The 24,089-nt window shown below is 36.6% G+C and overlaps 1 protein-coding gene across 1 annotated transcript in view; it reads right to left on the bottom strand.

Moving 5' to 3' along the window:
* The window catches only part of MEOX2 (mesenchyme homeobox 2), a 79,894-nt gene extending 60,662 nt beyond the window's left edge, over positions 1-19,232 (bottom strand). Inside the window, exon 1 of the mRNA XM_063450739.1 lies at positions 18,481-19,232. Within this exon, the coding sequence (XP_063306809.1) occupies positions 18,481-18,982 (502 nt within the window). The 5' untranslated portion in view covers positions 18,983-19,232. The remainder of the gene's footprint in view (positions 1-18,480) is intronic.
* Positions 19,233-24,089: the final 4,857 nt, after the last annotated feature.

Raw genomic sequence — 24,089 nt, 5'->3', positions numbered from 1 at the left:
CTCCTGGCTTGTTAAGTTCAAAAGTACCGTCGATTAAGTGTTCCCTGGGTGGCCGCTGTTCGTATAGCTGAACGCCACGTGGAAAAGAAAATGGCGGCCTTCTTGTTTGCATCGGACACTCGACCTCACGAACCACCGCTGAAAACTACCGAACACCAGCTTCTCCCACTTACTGAACAGCCAGAAGAGCAGAATTCGGTAGTTATGTTCGTGCAGACAAGGGGAACAATCGCTGCTATGAGCCAGGAGGAGCTATTCAGTATTTTGCTCGCTTCTCACCTTTTTCCCAATTGACCGACCGCACACGCTGAATTCGTGGAACTGTTTTGGGCAGGAACCTCGTGTGTGGTCGGTAAAACATGACTTCCACACTTTTCAAGAACACCTGAACCGATGTGAGTGAAATTTGGATATGTTTGTCCCCCAGATCGGGGCTATCAGTGGATATGTATGTTGTGGGAATGCCTTGTGGGGAAAGGGGTGTTCTAACTTTTGGGGAAAATGTGTGCCCTTTGCCTGGAGATAATTGATTTATTCCTTAACTTATCTCAATATCTCTCAGGCAGAGGGAAGGCGTGTATTAGTGAAATACTGTATAACGATTGGTTAATGTATTTGTTTGCTGTGGGAGGTCCTCTTGCAGGATGATTTCTCATAAAAGCCAGTCTGTTTCAATAAAGGTCAGTTCTGTTACACCCTTCATGAAGTCTGGGCTCATGTTTGGGGAATATTCTATTTGCTGGGAAGATTATTTGCCTCCTCCTAAAATGGTAATGCAGGGTAGTCAATCCAGTGCTTCTCCATAGGGAAGAATTGTCAGGGCTAGTGTGCAACCATTTCAAGCACAGCATTGTGCCAATCAACATCACTTTATAGTTGCTCAATTCATGGCTATTGGGAGTGTTCGGCATCTTCATACAGAGCATGAAGATGCTGAATGCCAGTCTTGCAAAATTTGCAGGACCACACTAGGAAAGGTATTTAGTGGCTGTCTGAGTGTCTCAGAAAAGAAAGTATTTACATGAATAAGTCTCCAAGGACAGTTTCTTTACATCAAGACCACTACATTGCTTTGTATTGGTTTTGGGACTTAGAATGACCTTTTAAAATTCATAAGAACTAGCAAGTTTAAGAACATGAAGTTGGATATTAATTTAATAGCTGGTGTTATTCCCTCTAATTATTTAATCCCATCACGTATATATATATATATATATATATATATATATATATATATATATATATAATTATTTAACCCCATCTTTTGTATATTCTCATATAAAACGGCTTTTGGATACTCTTCTTCAATATGAGTATAGTTCCAGCTTATTTACCAAACATAATAGCTTTTAAATAAGGGAATGATGTATTCTATGGTGCCTTTCTAAGTTATGTATTCTTTCTGTCCATGACTGGACAGCCATAATTGAGGCCCTTTATGATGATCACTTTCACTCTTGGTGTTACTGGATTACACACGAGGGAATTTTGAATTGGTAATCAAGAATATCATACACCCAAATACAGTTTTAAAACTCCTCCATATTTAATAGAAAGTTGCTTCTCAGCTCACCAAAACTCCAGTAAACAGGCCAATATATAAAAGTCTATACTCAACTATTCCCTTCTACATCACACTTAATTTTAAATTTACTGGGTGGTATATTTTATTCCTCATTCTCAGGTCCTCTACCAGAGGCCTAGGAGTCTGAGGGTTCTGCGCAGTATCTTAGCTGTTCCTAGAACTGCACTCTTCTGGACAGCTATCTCACATGTACCACCTGGAATCTGTTAAAGCCATTCCCCCAACTTGGGAGTGACAGCCCCAAATGCTCCTATCACAACTGGGACTACTGCCTTTGCTTTCCACATCCTTTCTAGTTCTTCTTTCGGATATATGTATAAAAAAATAAATTTAAACAAATGCCAATGAAGAAGGTTCTCAGAGGGTTTCTTTAGTTCAAAATAACAAACTCTTATTATTGCATAGTCTAAGTTTCAAACCCAATTCTCATCCTTTCTCAAGAGAAATTATATATGCAGAGGGTAATCATCATCCAGATTTGATCTATAAGATGTCCATGTTCCAAAATGTAGCTTTAAAATGTAGAATTTTTATGAGCTGAACATAGAATTTGTTTTACATTTAACACATTTTTAACATTATGAGTACCAAATGTTTCATTAGGCAGAGTAGGCACCTGCCTACATTAGCATATCATGTAAGGGGCATCTGTTTCAGCCCTTTTGGGGCTGGTGGGGACAAATAAGTTCCTGGAGCCATATTTAATGTCCTTGCAGTTCAGTCATCCTCCTGTGATTGATAGTAAAGCTGCAGATACAGTTATAGAGGGTACAAAACTCCAGTGTGCTACCCTCACTAACACAAGAGCAAGAAAATTGCACACTGTATAGCATAGGACAGCTAGTAGTGATGCACACTGTATAACAGCTTCCACAGGTCTAATATGAAACTTAAGAGAATGACTGGCATATGAGGATATGTAATTTGCAAATAACTCTTAAAACACCACATGCCCTAAACACCCTTTTTCCCAAAATCTAAATTTGACCCCTCCCAAAACCAAATCAAACCCTTCTTCCGTGCCAGATTTTGGCACAAAAAGCCTGCTCTAAAAAGCAAAACAAATAACCTATCTTAATCCTTGATTTAAATAATCTTAAAAACAACCATTGCCACATACCCTAATACTAAATTTTTCCCAACTGCAAGTCCCACTTTTATACAAACACTATATTTTTTTTGTAAATCTCTTTTTTATTGAGGCGTAAAAGTTTGGGGGTACAGAAAATAAGAATGGAGACAATAAAGTTACATACATATCGGGATCAATGCGATGTCATGTATATCATCTCTAAACATTTGCTAGCCTCATTTTATAGTGTTTCAATTTTTGTGCGCAAGGTTTAAGCATATAATTTCTGCCATGCCGCAACAGTTACAAACAGAAGCGTGAGACTTGTGGCATATGATGGTGCTGCACATTTTTAAAAATGATAAACCAATAAAGAGTGGTCATATTTTGTGTATGGGGGATAGCCCCCTTTAAATGCTAGGGTTAAGAATGTAAGCTTAATTTGCAGATTATTAGGCAGGTTGGGGCTTCTCACATGTTATATTAATTACAAGTTGCCAGACATGGTGAGTAGGGCGTGCATACGTTCAAAATGGACGTGTAAGCTTGGTTTGCACTTTGCACATTGTAATTAGGCTCAATCTGTTTAACCCGTTACAAGAGGTGTGAGATGGAAATAAATCTTACTAGCCCCACTAGTTCCATTAAGCTATAGCAAATAATAGTGCATAACAAATAGTGCATAGCAGATAATAGGGTGAGATGCATATCCCATGAAGACAAGTTAAAATGTAAGATTACGTTAGGCTAGCTAGGGACAGCTATTCAACATCATAAACAACAGTAGGTTATGCACTAAGCTGAGAGACATAAGTGGTAGCAGTCTTCATAATAACAACCCTCACATAGCCGGTGTGGAGTGGCGTATTCTGGTCGACCGGGCGTGAGTTGGAGGGAGTCCTTACAGTGCGATGTGAAGAGCAAAGGTGCCCCGAGTCCACAGTACAGTCCCCTTGGGCCCATGCCGGTTTCAGGCTTGCAGTTTTGCGGCATCAGCCCGCTGATGGGCATGTAGTGTGTGTCCGACGTTGGGCTGCAGTGTCTTGCTGCATAACAGGCAATGATGCGGGTGTCGCTTTATGCCATGGCTGGTCAGAAGGCCTGTGTTGATTTGCCGTAAGCTCGGTCGCCATTGGGGTCTGGAGTGTCTGCGCCCCGAGTCCTCTGTAGTTCGCTGCGGGTGAGCGATGCCATGCCACGGTCCCTGCAGTGGCTTCTCTGCGGTCGAGGGCCGCTGGTCTTCGGCCTGAGGCCTGTGTAGGTGCTCTTGCCCTGTGCCATTGGGCCCATCATCAGGTCCGTGGGCCCAGGGTTCCGCCGGGTCCCAAGCTTCTCCCTGGGTGTATGGCAGGCTGTGGGGGGGGTTCCCTCCCTGCGAGCGCCCAGCTCAGTAGAAGAGTGAGCGGGCCCCATGACCGCGGCATCCACAGGTGTGGTAGGTGGTGGGTGTCAGGTGCCAGAGGTAGCTTCGGATATGAGGGCCTCCGTGTGGCACAGCCCCGTGTACAGATAGAGATGAAGGCAGTTGGAAGGCCTGTGCTCGAGGCTGCTTGTAGTGTGCGCATGGCCTCCGCCATTTTGTGTGCAGGTCGCAGGCTGTACGACAGCGGCGTCTCAGGAAGCTGTTTAGTCTGGCTTAGCTTTATGTGGACCGGGATCACCCCCCCGGTCCAGTGGGGGGGAAGCAGGACCGGGTCCGCAGGTTTTCCATTCGTGTCGGGCTCCGTCGGGCGGGTTAGTGTTGCGGCGGCCGTCCGTTTCACTCACCGCCAGTATAGGTCCCGCCTGGTGCAGCGGGCCCCATCCTCCGAGGGACTAAAACTGCGAGAGCAAGCCTCTCCTCGGCTCGGGCAGCCCGGGTACAACGATGGTCGCAGGAAATTGCCGGTAATTCCCACCAATATTGCGATTTGTAGGCTAGTTGTGGCCCTGTTTGCGGGAGCCGAGCCGTCTTGCGACCGCTCAGCTCGGCAGCCCGGCCCCGCCCCCCACAAACACTATATTTAACCTCACTCTAACCCTAAACTCAATAATTCAAAACACCCTTTTTACCACAACTATAACACCTCTCAAGCTTTTAATCCTGTTAACACTAAACAAACAATACAATCGAATGCTGACCTTAACCCCTCTCTTACAATCACCTGACAAAAAGGTCTGGCCCTGGACAATATGCAATAGTAAGGAAAATATTTGCATCTAATAAGTAATGGTACTTCTTGATCAACAAGAACATTTGTGAACATTCTATAACATTGCAGCTTGTTTTGTCTGTTTATGAATACTTATAGGAGACTACACAATTATTAAACATATATATTACGATAGGGTTTTAAAGTTACTACATGGCTCAAACACAACTGAGCACTGGCGTACATACTGCGGTCGCAGGGGTCGCAGCTGTGACCGGGCCCGTCACTCCCCGCGCAGGCCAGGGCCGCAAATGATGATGACGGGCACCCGGTTACAGGGGTCTGCAGGGGGACCGCATGTTAAGGTGCCCATCGGGTGGTCCATGCTGTCAGGACCACCCGATGGAGATGGATTGTCATGTGATGAGATCATCACTGCTGGGAGGAAGTGACTGCACGTCACTCCTCCCAGCTAACACACAGAGCCCGTGTGGGTGGAAGAACAGGGAGTCAGAGTAAGAACGCTGACTCCCATCAACCTGAGCCACCACTGGACCCCAGGGAAAATCACCCTCCTGCACCTAAAAGGTAGGAAACAGGAGGGTGACTTAATTATTGTGTGTGTGTGTGTGTGTGTTTGTTTGTTTGTTTGTATGTGTCTGTGTCTATCTGTCTTTATGTATGTGTGCCTGTCTGTTTGTATGTATGTGTCTTTGTATGTATGTCTTGTGTGTGTGTGTGTGTCTCTGTCTTTCTGTCTGTATGTATGTGTCTTTGTATGTATGTGTGTCTTATGTATGTATGTATGTATGTGTGCCTGCCTGTCTGTTTGTATGTATGTATGTATTTATGTGTGTCTTGTCTGTATGTATGTGTGCCTGTCTGTTTGTATGTGTCTTTGTATGTACGTTTATCGTGTGTGTCTGTCTGTCTGTGTCTGTCTGTCTGAATGTGTGTGTGCCTGTCTTTTTTATGTATGTGTCTTGGTATGTATGTGTGTCTTGTGTGTGTGTGTGTGTGTGTGTGTGTGTGTGTGTCTGTCTGTATGTATTTGTGTATGTGTCTGTGTGTATGTGTGTGTCTGTCTGTATGCCACCAGGAACAAACACTATCAAACTTGACTGAGTTATTCTAATCACATGGCACACATACATGTTTGTTTACAATACACAATGAACATAATATTATAAAATCATTAAATAACAAAAAGGTTTAAAATATAATACCAAGATCCACATATTCAATCCACATTAATGGAATAGTATAATGAAGTCCGGAACAGCTTGACAAGTCATCACTGGACTTGTGCATTCGGTTTTGCGGTAAACTGAGTAGTCAATTTTCATTCCCTCTTTTGTTCATCTGAATCATTTCCCTGAATATGTATCATGGTGTGTTAGAGCTCCTGAACTAACTATCATATTCGGAAAACAATTTTGGCCGATTAAATTATTTTTTTGCCGCGTTCAGGTCTAGTCATTGCTGTCATACACCTAAGAACAATAACTGTATAAGGAATAGTAAATAGGAATATAAGTACTATCATACAATAAGATATATGGTGCTCAGACGCATTGCCTTCAATGTGTTAATGTATCTGCATAAAGATGACCAAATTTAATACATAAATTCAAACTCTCAAAGACTTAGATTTACTTACAGAATTATTTGATAATTGTTTTTCATTGTTTCTAAAAATTTACAACGACTCTGTATCATTGTCATGTCTCCAAATGTTCACATTACTTCTAGCTGCATGGAATTTGGTACTGATGTGCACATGCAAATCTGGGGGACTTACAAAATTTGGAAACCAATCAAGCTATTGATGTCATAAGTATTATCTGAAGACGCAAGGGTTATATGTTAAAAAAAAGAGTCTGTGTCAAAGATATTTTAAAGAGGGCAGCCAGTAGAAAAAAACATTAGCTTTTCTAGTGATGGCTTCAATTAGCAGCATTATATAAACTGCCAGTAGAGGTACAATATAAAGTTTCGTGGTACATCAGATTAAATATTATTATTGTCAATATTATTATTACTTTTAGAATATCATCTCTCTATGCATTGAAACATATGTCGTATGTAATCTCAGCATTTACTGTAGTATAACTCTGATGTACAAGTAACAAAATATAATTTTTTCATGAACCCTTACAAGACTTTTCTTTTTACCACTTAAAATGGAGTACCTGTAAATTTTTGGGTCAAATATAACATAGAAATATCACAGAAGATAATACAAAAGAAATATAGTTATGCAATAAAAACAATTCAGCTCCATAGATATTAAACACTTTTTGTTATAAAGCTATTATCAGAACATTTCTTTGACACAGCAAGCACATGAAAGTAGGAAAGTAGGATAGCATATCAAGATTGCTCATAAAATGTAAAATACAAAAATGTACAAAAATCCCCATTCTTGTTGATTCTCTCACTCTTTACATAAATATTGGATCTGATATCTTTTTTTACTTATTGTATCCCCAAAATGTTCTGAAATGTTAGTATGCAAGCAGAAAAACCATGCTTGCCACTTATGCCAGCTGTGAACTTAATAGGAAGTGAAAAAGTAATGTCTGTGGCAACATAAAATACATGCAGTTTACACTAACTATTGTACTTTAAAGGACTTTACAAGCTACTACAGCAGGTTACAAATAATGCATGCTCTGTATTGACTGGTATATGAACCCTTACACCCACTTCTCCTTTCCTGATTGGTACAATATGTTAATTATATTTCCCCTTCAAAATGTCTTCCTGTGTGGGAGGGGAGAACACTAGTCAGATATTTTAAACTTTCTTGCACGGTTATATAGAAATTGAATAAAGCCCTGCAGAAGAAAATAAATAAATAAATGAGGGCCTTAATTTGAAAATGCACTTTAAACTCTCACTTTGGTGAATGACCCTGCTAATTTCAAAGTTCACATTTCATGGCTGGTTTATTCCAATTTAAGTGGCAAGCTCCCATACTTTGCGAACATGATGTTCACTCCAACCCCTCAAAGCCCCTGTAACCTGTAGTCCACTTGTAGCATTGAGCCACTATTCTCAGTTCCAGCCAGGAAGCAGATCAAGAAGTCTCCTCTTACAGACATCAGCAACCGTACCATAAAACTATAACGATCTTCCCGAAAATAAGAAACATTACCTCAGTTTAAAATCCCTAGAAATATCTGGAAATATCTTTCTGTCTGCATAACCAAATGGTACCAGTAACAAATGTTCATATTTAACTGTTTACTGTTTAGCTGTTGAATACATTTTGCCACTTTTTATCCTGTTTTCAGGTCCATGTGACAAGATAGCATTTTTTTCCGTAAATTTAATTTCTACCTCTTGTACCAGTATTGCCAAGATGCATTCTGCATTTGGATTGGCCTGGTTTATTTGAATGGCAGATATGTAAAACACCTGCTGACAGAAATGACTTGGCTTTGAGGAACAAAGATACATTGTCCTTTAAAAAAGCTAGGGTAGTATTATTATTATTATTATTGGTATTTATACAGCGCTAGCTTATTCCTCAGCGCTTTATAATAAAAGGGGAATTTAACAATAACAAAATGTAACAGGAACAATAGGTAAATGAGGACCCTGCTCAAACAAGCTAACATTCTAAAGAGTAAATTATTATGAAAAGATACCCATTGATACATCCCTATTACAAATTCCATAGTAATTCTAGGTATATATACAACAGTTTTGGTATTCGTACAAGAGTATCCTTACCACCAACTCATTACTAATGATCCATAAAGAAGCATTGGGAGCCATGCTGCCCCAATCAGCAGCTCACAGTACATTTCTATTGGTAGTGTTTGGCATTTTCATGCAGAGCGTAAATATACTGAACTTCAGTCCTGCAAATATTGCAGGACTACAAAAGAATGCACCTCTTTTACAGAGGAGAGACTGCAGGGACAGTCTATTTGCACCAAAACCACAACATTAAGCTTTATTCTTTCTGTTGCTTAGACTGTCCCTTTAATAACTAACCAAAAGTGAATATGATCTGTGCAAGATGATCTGAGTTCTCATAAATCCCGTCCCCTATTCTTTTCATTATGATTTATGAAAATTATGTTTCAGGTGACAGTGCTACTTTAAGTGCTACTTAATTTTAGCACATTTTAACTGTCATAGACACACAAACATCCTAAGAACTGTATGATATTTGTGATGTGCCCCATTAAAAATGTTCACTTCCATGAATGGCTGGTAGGAAGTATTAGCTTAAAATATATACTTACCTAAAGATCAAAGAAGAGCAAATCAACCATCTATAGCGAGCGCCTATTATTTTTCTTTTCCATCTCTAAAATGGCCGCCTTAGTGAAAGTTGTGGGCATGCAAACAAATGAGATGCACCCAAAATGCTTAGTTGCACCCTATAAATTTATGTTATTGTAGGCATCATTTAATGGTTGGAGGCAACATATGGAGCTGCCAGCCAGTCACAATTTCTAGTCCCAGATTATTGTTCACTATAACTGCCATCTACCAAGCCAAATCTAGTAATACTTACAGGTCACAAAACCTGCAATGTCATGTGAAGATGGTGGAGTATGTACAGGGACTTTACAATCATATGAAGATTATTTACTTCATAGTACATTTTTGTGAATTCACCAAGGAATTATGAATTTAAAATCAAAGTAGATGAAGTAGAAACAAAGTTTCAAAATACTTTTCTTTAAAAGGAAAATGGCTGGTCAAAATTTACTGACTAGACTCCTATGATTAAATGTTAATACATATTATGTGGGAGGTGTGCACCATGATATAAAGAATGGTGAGTGAATTCATTATAGAACTTTTAGTCAGCAACATGTCAGGTTTTTATAAAACAGATCCTTTGCTTTGAAATAGATACTTGTAAATTGTAAATTAAAAGGGTAGACATATTTTCAGCACTCAATGTGTTAGCAGTAAATGTTGGTGTTTTTTTGCAACAAGTTGCCGAGTATCAAATTATGATGTTTTTGTGATTATAGTTTGATTTGTATGGTTGTAGTGTCTACTCTAGAAATTGGGAATTTTAAGATAACATAGATGAATTAGAAAAGTAGTTGGATAGTGTATAGCCTATCATGTGCAGCTTGCTTGCTGATTTGTCACATATTACTGATTTAATGATGAAGAGATATGATATATATACCCTCTACAAATCTATTACGAGGACCCCCAGTATTTATAATAGTGATATATACACATGTTTATCTGAATACATCCTAATATTTCATAGGATTAAGATGAGCATGTCTGTTTAAGGGAGAATGGCTAAAAGTATGCCCATTGCATATGTATTGGTCTGTTAAATAAAACAGTGAATTGTATTGTTGAAATGGATTATGGCAGACTCTGGGCAGGGTACTAAATTAGGGGTCCCCTTTTCTTGTACTCAATTAACAGTCGATGCCAAAGTGAAAGACATTTAATGGCCACAGGAATTAGAACAATACGTGTGAAAAGATATTAAAAGTTACCTTTTGGTAATATGGCCCTGCCAGGTAAGTAATGTATTACTGTGGATCTCTGTGATGCACTAGTACATACCATATATTCTGACATTTTCTGAATATTCTCATGAAAACACTAGGGCAGAAAAGAGAGATTTTGGATGCCATGAGGGAGTGACTGACTTAACAGAGGATATGTGGAGCTATAGTAACTGACGTATAGAGGGACGAATATACCTATGTGGTATTTACAGTCTGAACACTAGCACTGAAGGTACCAGCTTATAACATAATATTCATCCCACTAAGCTTACTCAAATGTTTAAGAAAGCTCTGAACTACAAGGGGAACATTGACAGAAATCGGTGCAGGTTTATGCCCAGACATTGGCATAGCAATATAGGAGATCTAAGGGTCTCTGCTAAATTATATCATGACGGTGTTAAAATCAGGCCTTCTTACTGCTGTCAAACTACAACTCCCATAATCCTCTTCCAGTCTGTAGCAATCAAAGAATAATGGGTGCTGCTTTCCACAACAGCTCAACAATCCCAAGTTCAAAACATCAACAACGTTCCATACTTCTGTAAGCCATCTTTATCAAAGGTTAAAACTTTTCTGTGACATTATATATTTCAAATAAAACACAGTTTTCAAGTTTCTTTTCTGATTATACAGTATGGATCAACTGTTTCCACCTGTTTTTGTTTCATGGAAAGCGCCTTTCAATTGTATATCGGAATTTTATTTCAACATTGTACTATGTTTATTTAAGAAAATAAGAATATTTGAGAGGCAACAGATTTTTAATTAAAATACTTTGAAATACTTAAAAAAAAAAAAAGACTACTTTGCATCTTTAGCCCAGCCTGAGTTGACAAATATGCCTTAACAAAAACGTACATCTTATAATAAAATTTATATACTTTCATAGATCCACTTCAAAATAATTCTGAAGAAAATGTTTCTGTATTAATCAAAATAGATATCATTTTTAGAGGTCTACTCCGTCAAAATTGTAAGTTTGGATGCAGGCAGAAATAACTTGCAAAAGTTTAAAAGGAGTAGGATGACAATCTTTTGATTGTAGTTTTTTTACTCAACGGCTTTTTTGGCCTACGTTTTCCTAATCTTTTTTCAGATGATCACATTCCTCTCTTTGGTAAATAACTCCTTACATATTTTGCTTCTTGTAGTATAATGTTCCTATTACTCCCAGCATGTTGTACAGCTCTGAATGGATATCAAGAGTAATTTTAAATATAGGGTAATTAGTGCCCTACATATGCCCTGCCTGACATGACAGTAGACAAGCATTTAAACAAATCAGATTTAAAAAAAAATTGTAGTTATAGAAAATCCACAAGATACTCTATGTGAAAGTTAATGATACTTTGATTAATCGAATTTGCATTTGCCTGTCTATTAGTGCTGCAAAAATTCAAAGAATGCACAGCACACGTTCTTGCTAATGTCATACTTGTGTCTCAATGATCATTTTCCTGTATCATAGCTTTTAAAATAAACAGACACTATTCACACAGACAGTGCCTATTCAATAAAATGTACTCCGTCTATTTACCATTTGTTTTTTTGTAGACACTCATATTCAATTAGCACCATTATTCCAGCTGCTTGCTATCTCAAAATATTTGCACAACAACATGAATTCCCAAAGCTTGAGTTATGGAGTACAAATGTCTAAATTAATAATACCATGAAGCACTTTGACTGCAGTTCAATAATCCAGTATGTGTTTTTTTTTGTTTTTTTTCTTCTTTTTTTTTTTTTTTTTTTTTTTTTTTTTTAGGAAATACTGTTTGTAAAGGTTTGAAGTCCCAAATGGTCAATTGTCTTTTGACTGATTAGGTATAAATACCTCAACCTCTGTGTTCTTGCATACAACTGGCGTGAAAAACAACAATTAACAAACTGCTAATAAAACATAAAAAGACAAATGCCTAACTGTGAAGATTCTCTCTTTGAAGTGACCTGAGGGAGGAGATTAAGTGAGCAATAATGTGCCTCTGATTGGACCATTACAAAGTTAAAACACTTTAACACTTTAGGATCTAACAACATAATTATCCATTAGGTTTAATTTCTAATTGTCAATTTATTTCCTATAGTGTGCCTCGAAAACTGTTTACAAAACATCCCTTATCTTTAGATATACATATTTATAGAAAGAGCTTAGTTGATAGGATGAAAAATGTTTAACAATGGCTCTAAATTTATACTATTTAAAACTTCTGCATTTTTACAATGACAATCATAAAAAACACCATTTCAGCAATATGTAATATAAAAATATAGGGATACGTATGGTCTTTTTATAATTAATTTAGAAATAAAGTTACATTCTTTACTGAATAACAATTTATATTTACTTTTATTTTTCCGATAATATAAAAGAGATAAAAGTATACAATTATGAAAGTTTTTTTTTACACAGAAATCTTGCTTTTTTAATTTCTTATATCATTTTCACATTTATGGATAAAATAAATATGAGTAGATATGACAAAACAAATGTACATATTTGCTATTTAAAATATAACATTTCCTAAAATATTAAAATTTTAGATATGCATACGTTTTAGAAACATATTCTTTTTAAATCCAAGTATATAATATATATTTAGATCAAAAATAGCTTGTAAAATATTTAACACAAGTTAAAAATAAACTTGTTATAGCTAATCCCCCAAAATTATTAAAGTGAACTCTTATTTTGTTAATGTTTAATTCCTGAATCATGACAATGTAATTTATATAAATTTAAAGTGACTGATGTTGCTCTTTAAATCACATATTAACTATAAATGTTATGTTGTTTTATTTTAAAATATAAAACTGAAATCTATGTTAAAAATAATCATAAAGTGATCACTTTTGCCTTTCAAAAGCAAATTTTACGAAAGTCACACAATTTTTTTTCTTATCTTGTACAGAAAATAAAAATGTGTGCTCTATAAAAATAAACTATACTAATAATGTTTTGTATCAAGGAATTAAACTTATGCTATTGTCTTTTCCTTGTTTTGTTTACGTTTTAATTGTTTAAATGCAATAATTTTATTCATGATAGCAGATAATTATTTAAAGTGCATGGCAATAACTAATAAAAGGTGTTTATTATTATTATTATTATTATTATAATTATTATAATGTTAAACTCTAAAAATATGGTGTTTCTTATTATAGATATGATGTTTAATCTATGCAAAATGATTTTTCATATCTACCAATTTTAAAAAATGGTCATTATGGGACTTTGAAGAAGATTATAAAATAGGGTAGGTGCGTGCAAGCATCCTATACACTTTGCCCTGTCCATGGTGAAATAGATAATATATATATATATATATATATATATATATATATATATATATATATATATATAATATTCAGAAAATCAGTTCACTTTTCTGTGTTTCCATCTTTTTTTAACAATTTTTATTGCGTTAATGTGATGTCTTTAATTCGATTATTCTTTTTTTTCACTACATGACTTCACATAAAATGTTAGAATTATTTTTAAATGTTACAAATAAATTGAATTTTCATAACCTTTAAAAATTTTTTATAAAAGATCGACTTGTTCACTCTGCCCTTTTATAACTAGCTCATATATCTGTGCATCTGACATGTATGTTAAAGTTTCTATTATTTCTTCCCCTGTCATAAATCTATTATTACATGATTGTTTAAACAGACTCAACTTTAAACAAAGATAGATATTGTTTCTCTTTGGTATGGTTACCTGTCTAAGATCCAGAGGATGCAGCACAAGAATGTAAAGAATGAATATATTCAATATGTTGAATTTCTGAATTAATTTCTCAATGTCGCAAGTATCATTTATATAGCTAGATCCTCGTGATGATATACTCTTCTAATGAAACGTTTAATATTACAATATTACACTAATTATCTAATGTATAATATTTTACAACTATGATCAGACTTGTTATCATTATAAATTATATATTGAAGTGAATATTTACTCATTGTAAAGTGGTGAACTTTGAAATAAAAAATTTGGTAGGTAACGTAATTAACATTTTTAACCTATTTTAATTTAACATGATATGTTTTATTAACTCCCATTTGACATCTATTGATCAATAGAATACCATTGTCAATATTTCACTGAAGGTGTTTTAATATAATAGAACAGTCAATCATTTAAAGTGTATGAACCTGTTTTAATTGATTAAAAAATATTTTTAACAATCCGGCTCTGATTGATCTAACAGCAAATTTAAAAAATGTAAGTTGCAATAAATGGTGTATGGGGCTTTACGAATACTGTATACATAGTAACTCTGACAAAAGATTAACACAACTATTGATATGGACAACTGGTAGTGAAATTGCATACATAGATAGGTTTCACATTGCTAGTCATATTAGTAAATGGTGCGTGTATGTATAAATTATGTTTGCCCAATCATATTACACAGGATATTTCACTAGAGTGAGAATTCCAAATGAATTTCAAATTCAAGGTAAAAACAGCCGAACTAGAAACATTCTCTAAGTCAGCTATGCTTCCGGTTTGGCTACTTTGGCCTTAAATTTGAAATTCTCTTTGAATTCTCACTTTAGTGAATAACTGTGTCAGGTTTGAATCTGTTGATGTGCAGCTAACAGAGAGTGAACAGAAGATGGAATCACTGCCTGATAGAAACGTACCAATAAGTCCTCATTATTGCTCCTTCTTGGTTTGTTGGAGTGACTCACTTCTGTAAAAAGTTTCCAATGCAAATAGAGTTCTACAGAACACTCATTGGCTTATTTACTGAAAATGGGGAGACTTTACAGGGGGTCTGCAATTTTTATATAAAAGTAGCTGAATTGGAAAAAATAGCTCTAACTAGTTCATTTTCTAGCTCAGCTATTTGGCCTAAACATTGCAATTCACTTAAAGCACTTCATAAATCCCATTAATACACCCCTTATTCTTTCATGACAATCAACTGCGTCTGCACCGTAGGCCATAGGGACTTTAAAGAATCTATCCGCTGCTCGTTGGGATCGATTCACGCAGCAGCAAGTCGTGGTGACTTAGGAACCTTCCAAATATATAGGAAAATATATAGGAAAATAGCAAAGACTGAAAAAAAAATATCTGTCACGTGAGAGATTGTTTTTTTCCGAATCTGCTCTCGTGTCTTAAAAAGCGAGTTGTCAACACTCCACAACTCAATGTTTAGAAAAAGGACTCCCAGAAAATAAAAATATGTGTGCGGAATTATGTCTATAGACAAATTGTAAAGAGAAGAGAACTAATTATTGGTCAAAATAACAGATGTAAGAAAATATTTCTAGCTCTGATGTTTCCGTAGTCAATTTGGCCTAAATGTTTGCAAATCCGTTCTCGGTATGCTGTTTAGTAATAGATCCGTTAAGTCACCTTAAAATGCTTAATAATGTATTGTGAATTAATTAAATGACTTCTAGTACACACCTATCCTTATGAACTACGAATTGCAATTACAAAGCTATATAAAATGTCTCTTGCAAATAGCATTCTGCTCTCATTTTATGAAATTTAAAAGCAAAAAACTGCTTGAACATACATGTCTGGTAACTTATCTAACCTTATACAGATGAAAGTATGTTTAAATTGTCTGTATAACTATTTTATGTATATACTTTTTATTTTTTTTATTTGCATGTATAATGCATATACTTCTTTGCAATTAATTTCCTGGAGTTTTACATAAATATAGCAAGTGACTCTTAAATGATTGGATGATTCTTAAAGAGGGTCACCAGGTATCCCCTCCAAACAGGAATGCGTGTGGAATACATGCGATATAATGCTGCAATAAAATGACTCTTGCCCTGCGTGATGCATTTTTTATTGCATTCCTGGTCAGAGGGTAAATCTGGTTATTCTGCTTTGAAGGCACCATAAGCAAATCCCTTGAACATTGCAAATAATCTCAAGGCTGTTTAAGGTGTCATAAATAACTACATAAAGTTGCTAATTAAAAAGGTCGTCAAAAGAAAACAAAAACCATTTGAAAATCCATTGTATGTGTCTAATATGTCACTCACTTGTCAAAGCCATTTGCTGATAATTTATCATAATCATCAACAGCATATTTTCATTAGAAGACAAATGGCTTGGATAAGCTTAAACTATGGGGAGACTCCCGGATTCACACATGTGGCCTTCTTACATCATCAACAGCTTGCTTAACTAACTCTTTGAGTTGCACAGTGGTTTGAGACATAGGGTGGGAGATGTACTAAGGCGTTATCAGTTGTTAAGTCTGCAGTTGAATCTCTCCGCCTCTTACTGATATCCTATATTAAACCCTGTAGTGGCTGTTTACTAAACAGTGAGCTGACAGCAAGCTTACATAATTAAGAACACCATAGTCAAGTTAGAAAAAAAAAATCTTCAGCTTTGATAAATTATTTATTTAAATCAGATTTTGTATTTTGGCCTACCTGCCCTACGTTGATAATAGAACATAAGCATCTCTATAATAGTGAGTTTTTAGAATTTGAGAAAAGCTGTCACTAACATCTCTCTGAAATATTGTCTCTGAGTCTTCCTATAACTCCAAGCATCACTCATTCATGTAATACTTAAAAGGTTTGATAATATAATCATCACATATCGTTTGCATTTTCACTTCTTGTATTTACATGTCATAACGTAACAACTTTGCACATTCTGCATGAGAGTGTGAATGTTAAGAATAAGAACATCAAACACTATACTGTTTTGGTGATTCTGTTTAAATTAGAATTGTACAATGTAATAAATCATTCAAAAGTTAAATTATATTTGAGAGGTGAAAAAAATACATCAGCAGGAAGTACCAGCACAGCTATGCATGTTTGCAAGCTGGGTAGTGGAAGCCACAGGTGGGGAAATGCTTTTTTTTACAAAAAGAGTAGTAGATACATCCAATAGCCTTCCAGTAGAAGAAGTGAAGGCTCATTAAAGTCATTCAGAAATGCCTGGGTCCTTAAAGTTATCCTTTAGACAAAATTAAATAAATGCTTTTAACAGTAAGTTAATTAAGTGGCCAATTTATTTTTTTATCTGCTGCAGCAATTCATGTTACTATACTAATAATCACAATATTTTCAAATAAAATTAATTGTGTCTTTTTGTAAACGCGAGGTGCTAAATGTATTTATGGTGCATCAGTATTTGGTGACTGACTACTAAGCATCATCGCTAATGCTATCCATTAATCAGTTATATGTATATTTCCTACCCATAAATATTAAACATAAATCAAGCCCTGTATCTAGCACATATTAATTATCTCTCACCAAGCCCCTTTTTATATAAAACATACTTTTGCAATGTGTTGCAATATTTCTATGCTGTAGGATTGAGAAACGCACAGCTTCTGGGACTGGAAGGGTTAAATGAGAGTGACACAATCAGAAATGAATTTAACAGAAATCTTTATATATTCACTTCCGTGAACCACTGCATCTCCAAGCAATGTGATTAAGATACGCTGCACAGCAAATGGACACATTGTTAAAGTTATATACTTTTCCAAAACATGACTAGGTGTGAGAAACGTACATATTTCATAAATGAGTGTGATATAATATATATTTATTATTTGTAAAGCATTTATGGTGCACAAAGTGTGATTTAACTTTAGTGTCAAGGACTGACTGTACTTTAAATACAAATGCTACTACATACTTAAACCAAAACGATGTGTCACTTTCACATATGTGTCTTCAAATGTGAGAATCATTAGAAGACAAAAAAAACATGCAGTGAAATAGATGGTGCAATTAAATACCTTTAGATTGTAAGCTCACGGGCAGGGCCCTCTACCTTTTGTATTGGTCTGTTCTTATTGTGTTGTCTTTCCTAATTGTACAGCGCTGCTGAATATGTTGGCGCTTTGTAAATGCCAGTAATAAATAAATAAATATAAAACGTGAAAATTCCCTGGCCATTTAAATGCTTTTTAACAAGTCATATATATGCCTTTCACACAACTATGGTGCTTAAGGGGTTAAACAGCTTTATATGATCAGGCTACAGTATCAACTCACTTTGCACTAAAGATTTGCGACTGACAAAATGTTGCTACAAATTAATACTAGCATATGCAATCTGCTAGACTGACAGCCCCTTAGAAGTCAGCACAGCTTAAAGTAAAAAATACAAGTGCAGTGTTCTATTGACAGTCTGCTGCAGATAAGCCTTACCTGAACTGTCACTTTTTCTTTTTCCGCTCCTCTTCTCTGTGTCAGCAGGGGACAGGGTCTGCCTGCCATAGTCCCCCGTCACACACGCTGCACCAGGAGAGTTGTTACTGACCAGACTTGACGTGTTTGAACACAAAATAGGGGGGCTGTTTCCTAGATCTGGAGGTCCCGATTCCTGCTGTAAGCAAAGACTATGCCTGGCAGAGGCAGGAGAAGAGGACATCTGAGGAATGTGCCAGTTTGATTGCAAGTTCTGGTGCTGCTGCTGGTGATGATGGTGATGATGATGGTGATGATGGTGCCCTCTGTGATGTTGGTTACCAAACATGCCCTCTTCATTTGGATAGCCAGCGATTATGCACGAGGGCGAAGACGAAGACAGATCAGGATAGGACATATGGTCAGATCTTCCATGGAGGGAAATTGAAGATTGGGTAAAGGGATGCAGGCCCTGAGAAGTGGCATGGGGGCTGCGCAGGCAGCCAAATAGTGTGTGTTCCATGGCATGCAAGTTTCAAGTTGCAGGCTGGAGAGTTAGCAAGGATTAAACTCCACAAGGCTGTCACTTTTCACTGTAAATTGATATTTTTCCCAAACAGTAACGACACACGTTCAGTACAGATCAGATAATCCAGGTCTTCAGCCTGGTGGCCAGTCTCCTTTGCTCGAGCAGCGTACTCTGACCAAGATGAGCTTTTTGAGAGCTACTCAGATGTCAAGAGTAGGAGAGGTTAAAGCCAACAGAAGGTGGTCCCAAGGAACTGCTTTAAGGGGGAAACTGCTAAGAGAGGATATAAATAGTGTGTAATGTGAGATGGGGGCTGGCTTAGCAACACAGTATACTGACCACAAACTTTCTCCAAAACTTTAGCAGCTACAGATCCTTACAGTTTGCGTCTGCAACATTGCATTATATTTGCAAAACACAATAAAAAAAAAAAAAAAAAAATAGTTTATGAAAATTAAGGCAAAGTTAAGTTTGTGTTAACTTGTACAATGACAAATTTCTCTAATTAAACTCCTTGCTTGAACAAAGGCGATGATTTGAAATATCACATGCAGTAAAACTAATTTGAAGCAGTGCTCTATATAACATGTTTATATGGCCTATGCAGTTTAAGTATACACAGCTCGTACAGGGCTAATGTTTTTCTAAACATTGATTTAGGCAGACAATAGCTGTCACCTAACGCACACATAGGAATGAGCAGACAGAGTGGAAAATTAAATGACGACTCGGGGGAACCTGTGAAGACGCCTCTTGCCAATTATCCTAAAGAAAGCTATTTTACTGTATATTTTGAAATTGCAGAAGTACTGAGATTCACTTAGTTGTGCTATTAGGAAGATGTAACATCCTCTTGCAAAATAGGAAACATATGATTTCTCTCAAGTAAATTGACACCTGTGCTTTTATACGTTTGCCAGATCACAGCTGCTCTGTGCTTTAATGTTTTGTTACTTTTTTTTCATGATGTCAAATAAATACTACTTTATCAATTCTAATAGGTGCTTGATAATAAGATATTTATCACTGGAGAACAAAAGCAGCCTGTCAAACGCAAACAGCTTTTGTGTAGTCTACAATGTCTCATTCTTTACTAATGCAGCCAATATGCAGGAGATCTGTTCACGAATGTCCAACTTCTCATTAGACTTTGAAGAACGTTGCCAAAAACTCAATTCAACATGGCCGATTCATGTCATCCAGTACTGGAAGTACAGCTGTTCATTAACAGCCTAGTATGAAAAAAAAAGATCAGAGCCATTCAAATAATTTGCTGACTTGATCTATGTAATCACTCAGCGTGCTGCTTAGCAGTTATGATGTGCTCCTTGACTGTTGGCTTATCAGAGGCAGCTATTAACGAGAACTTCTTTACAGCCAATTACCATCAAGCATGCTCTTAGAGCTATGGAATAAAAAAAAGGCAGACTGAAAAAGAACATTTCGGCAAACAGTTTTAAATTATAAAACAAATGATTATTTTTTTTATTTTTTTTATGGCAGATGGGTGAGACAGAACCTGAGCTTGATTAACCACGTTTTATCAACTGTATACCAGAACGGAGTAAGTGGCAGGAGAAATTGGGTTTCAGGTATCATTGACCCCCTCACCACCACTCATTGAGTGAGGGAAGAGGCGAAATCATGCTTTGACTTACCTCTAAATTACTGTAAATATTTATCTTATACAATGAATTTTATTGTACAGCATATATTATTTCAATTAAGTGTGGCCTATACGTTAAAAACATATTATAACATTTGTTTGCCTTATACTATTAAATTTAATCGCTTGGTTATTTCTTTATTTTGGTGGTCCAGCATCCAGAACTATTTTTCACATTTAGAATCATTGATCACAGTTACTTAACTCACCGACGTGACTTTTCACAAGCCATCTCAGAGAAGAATTAGAAGTGAGCACTTTAACTGAAGACATCTTGCTTCAGTCCACACGCTCATAGTTACTGGATTCTACCAAAACATGCATTATAAAACAAACTTTGTGTGCTTTCATAAACAAGCTATAAAATATTGTCTCATTATTACAAATATAAAAATAGCTGTGTATATTCCTCTGCTGTATTGGTATATCTCTGCCATGTTTAACCTTGGATTTAGGGCACGTGGGTAACAGATTTAATCCTTGTCTGGGAGACAACAGGGCTCAAGAATCTTAGGGTTGTTGTCCCCCTCAAGCTAGACAGTTAAAGGAACAGTCCAGTAAATTTACTAAATGTAGTTATAAATAAATACAGCTATTCATAACACTGGAAATTTGGGATCTGCTGCACCCCACCTCCTCCTCCCAAAGCTGCATTGAGACAGTCCCTAACCTTACCTCCACTCAGTACAAATGATCTCTCCTAGAGACGCATTGAGACACATGGCGCATACACGGTATTCACTGCATTGTCCTGGAAAGACATTCGCTTTATGCCTTACTGACTACTTGAAGGGTGCAACCTTGCAACCATGTCAGTTTATAAAAGTGATTTTACAAAAAGTGACAAGGAGGGGGCACTCGGGTAACCCATAAACCTCTGCTTTAGGGGTTTAGAGTGCCCCTTTAACAAGTATCCTACACTGGCTAAGTCTATTTGATCTAAAAGTCTGAAATTATGTACATGACAGTTCTAAAAGTAGTTTTTTGTTTCTTGAGAAATATTTAAATGTTACAATCAAAAGCTATCTCTGATATTTGAATTGAAACATGCGCAGACTATTACTTGTAACATGCATGTTGTTACAGTGCATGTAATCTGTGGGATCACAAATAATCAAATAATCAATATAATATAATCAATGGGATCTCCCAGTTAGGCACTTGCTTTTAGAATCAGCGTGCACTCTGAGCTAAGGGGGGGGGAGAGGGGAGGGGGGGGGAATATTCATATCTTAATTTTTATCATGTGTTGCTGGTAAACTCTGCTTCTTCCTTAAGGTGCGGCCAGCAGTTTTTTTGCAATTCTTTCTTTAATATTTTGTTTAGTACTATACTACTCTTCCTTTGCTTCTCTGTGAATCTATTTTTACACAGAACTTTCTGTCCCCCCAGAGAACTGCATATCAAAATCCTCCCATGGAACATTCAGTTTTAGTTTCTAGCATTCACTGGTAATGTGTTGTGTGTTTCCTGTGTAGTAACAGTACATCAGAATTTCATTTTTAAAATTCAACTATGTATCTATGTATGTATATGTATACATATATACACACATATCCAGCTACATATACGAACACATAATTAATTTATTTAGTAAGGTGCTTGGACTAGTGAACTTTAGCTGGAGTTTCCCCTCTCCGGGCCAGGACACAGCCCTAGATTATTAAATTGTTTCCTTACCCACGTTAGATTTATGGAGAACCAAAATTCACACTTGGCTTAATTCAAAACTACTTTCCAAAGAATATGCTGAATTATAATATTGCTAAGTAAGTGCTACTGATATTACTGTCTGTAATCTCTTAACCTTTTCACTTCCAAGTTATCATTTATAAAAAAAATATCATAGCATTTATTACAAATGGAGAGGCATAGCTAACATATACATGTAGGATTAAAATGTAGCAATATTTTGAATAGATTGCTGTTCAGGGATTTCTAAAAAAAAAAAAAAAAAAAAAAAAAAAAGATGAATTAATGCATTTTTAATTTTCCATTATTACAAGTTCAACCTGTACAGAAATATGACTGTGTCCTTATGTACTTCTTCTTGACCATGTAAACCTATTTCAAATATATTGCTCACATGATTGTATATGATTCAGCACTTTTCCTGATCTGCTAACTTGTGTGGTCTGTGACTTTAGAATTTTTAAAACTGTAGACACCTCCATTTCAGAATTACAGTAAACCGGGACACCTCTAGCAGAGAAGGAATCTGATCAACTGAGTTGTTCAAAAGTGCCACTCTAAAACAGTGCTATATTGAGGGTCATTGAAGTCTGCAGTATAGGTCATTCTACACTGTGTGCAGAATTATTAGGCAAATGAGTATTTTGACCACATCATCCTCTTTATGCATGTTGTCTTACTCCAAGCTGTATAGGCTCGAAAGCCTACTACCAATTAAGCATATTAGGTGATGTGCATCTCTGTAATGAGAAGGGGTGTGGTCTAATGACATCAACACCCTATATCAGGTGTGCATAATTATTAGGCAACTTCCTTTCCTTTGGCAAAATGGGTCAAAAGAAGGACTTGACAGGCTCAGAAAAGTCAAAAATAGTGAGATATCTTGCAGAGGGATGCAGCACTCTTAAAATTGCAAAGCTTCTGAAGCGTGATCATCGAACAATCAAGCGTTTCATTCAAAATAGTCAACAGGGTCGCAAGAAGCGTGTGGAGAAACCAAGGCGCAAAATAACTGCCCATGAACTGAGAAAAGTCAAGCGTGCAGCTGCCAAGATGCCACTTGCCACCAGTTTGGCCATATTTCAGAGCTGCAACATCACTGGAGTGCCCGAAAGCACAAGGTGTGCAATACTCAGAGACATGGCCAAGGTAAGAAAGGCTGAAAGACGACCACCACTGAACAACACACAAGCTGAAACGTCAAGACTGGGCCAAGAAATATCTCAAGACTGATTTTTCTAAGGTTTTATGGACTGATGAAATGAGAGTGAGTCTTGATGGGCCAGATGGATGGATTGGTAAAGGGCAGAGAGCTCCAGTCCGACTCAGACGCCAGCAAGGTGGAGGTGGAGTACTGGTTTGGGCTGGTATCATCAAAGATGAGCTTGTGGGGCCTTTTCGGGTTGAGGATGGAGTCAAGCTCAACTCCCAGTTTCTGGAAGACACCTTCTTCAAGCAGTGGTACAGGAAGAAGTCTGCATCCTTCAAGAAAAACATGATTTTCATGCAGGACAATGCTCCATCACACGCATCCAAGTACTCCACAGCGTGGCTGGCAAGAAAGGGTATAAAAGAAGAAAATCTAATGATATGGCCTCCTTGTTCACCTGATCTGAACCCCATTGAGAACCTGTGGTCCATCATCAAATGTGAGATTTACAAGGAGGGAAAACAGTACACCTCTCTGAACAGTGTCTGGGAGACTGTGGTTGCTGCTGCACGCAATGTTGATGGTGAACAGAT

The sequence above is a fragment of the Pelobates fuscus genome, chromosome 4, assembly GCF_036172605.1.
Source record: "Pelobates fuscus isolate aPelFus1 chromosome 4, aPelFus1.pri, whole genome shotgun sequence".
NCBI lineage: Eukaryota > Metazoa > Chordata > Amphibia > Anura > Pelobatidae > Pelobates > Pelobates fuscus.
This window is presented reverse-complemented; position numbering and strand designations above follow the sequence as displayed.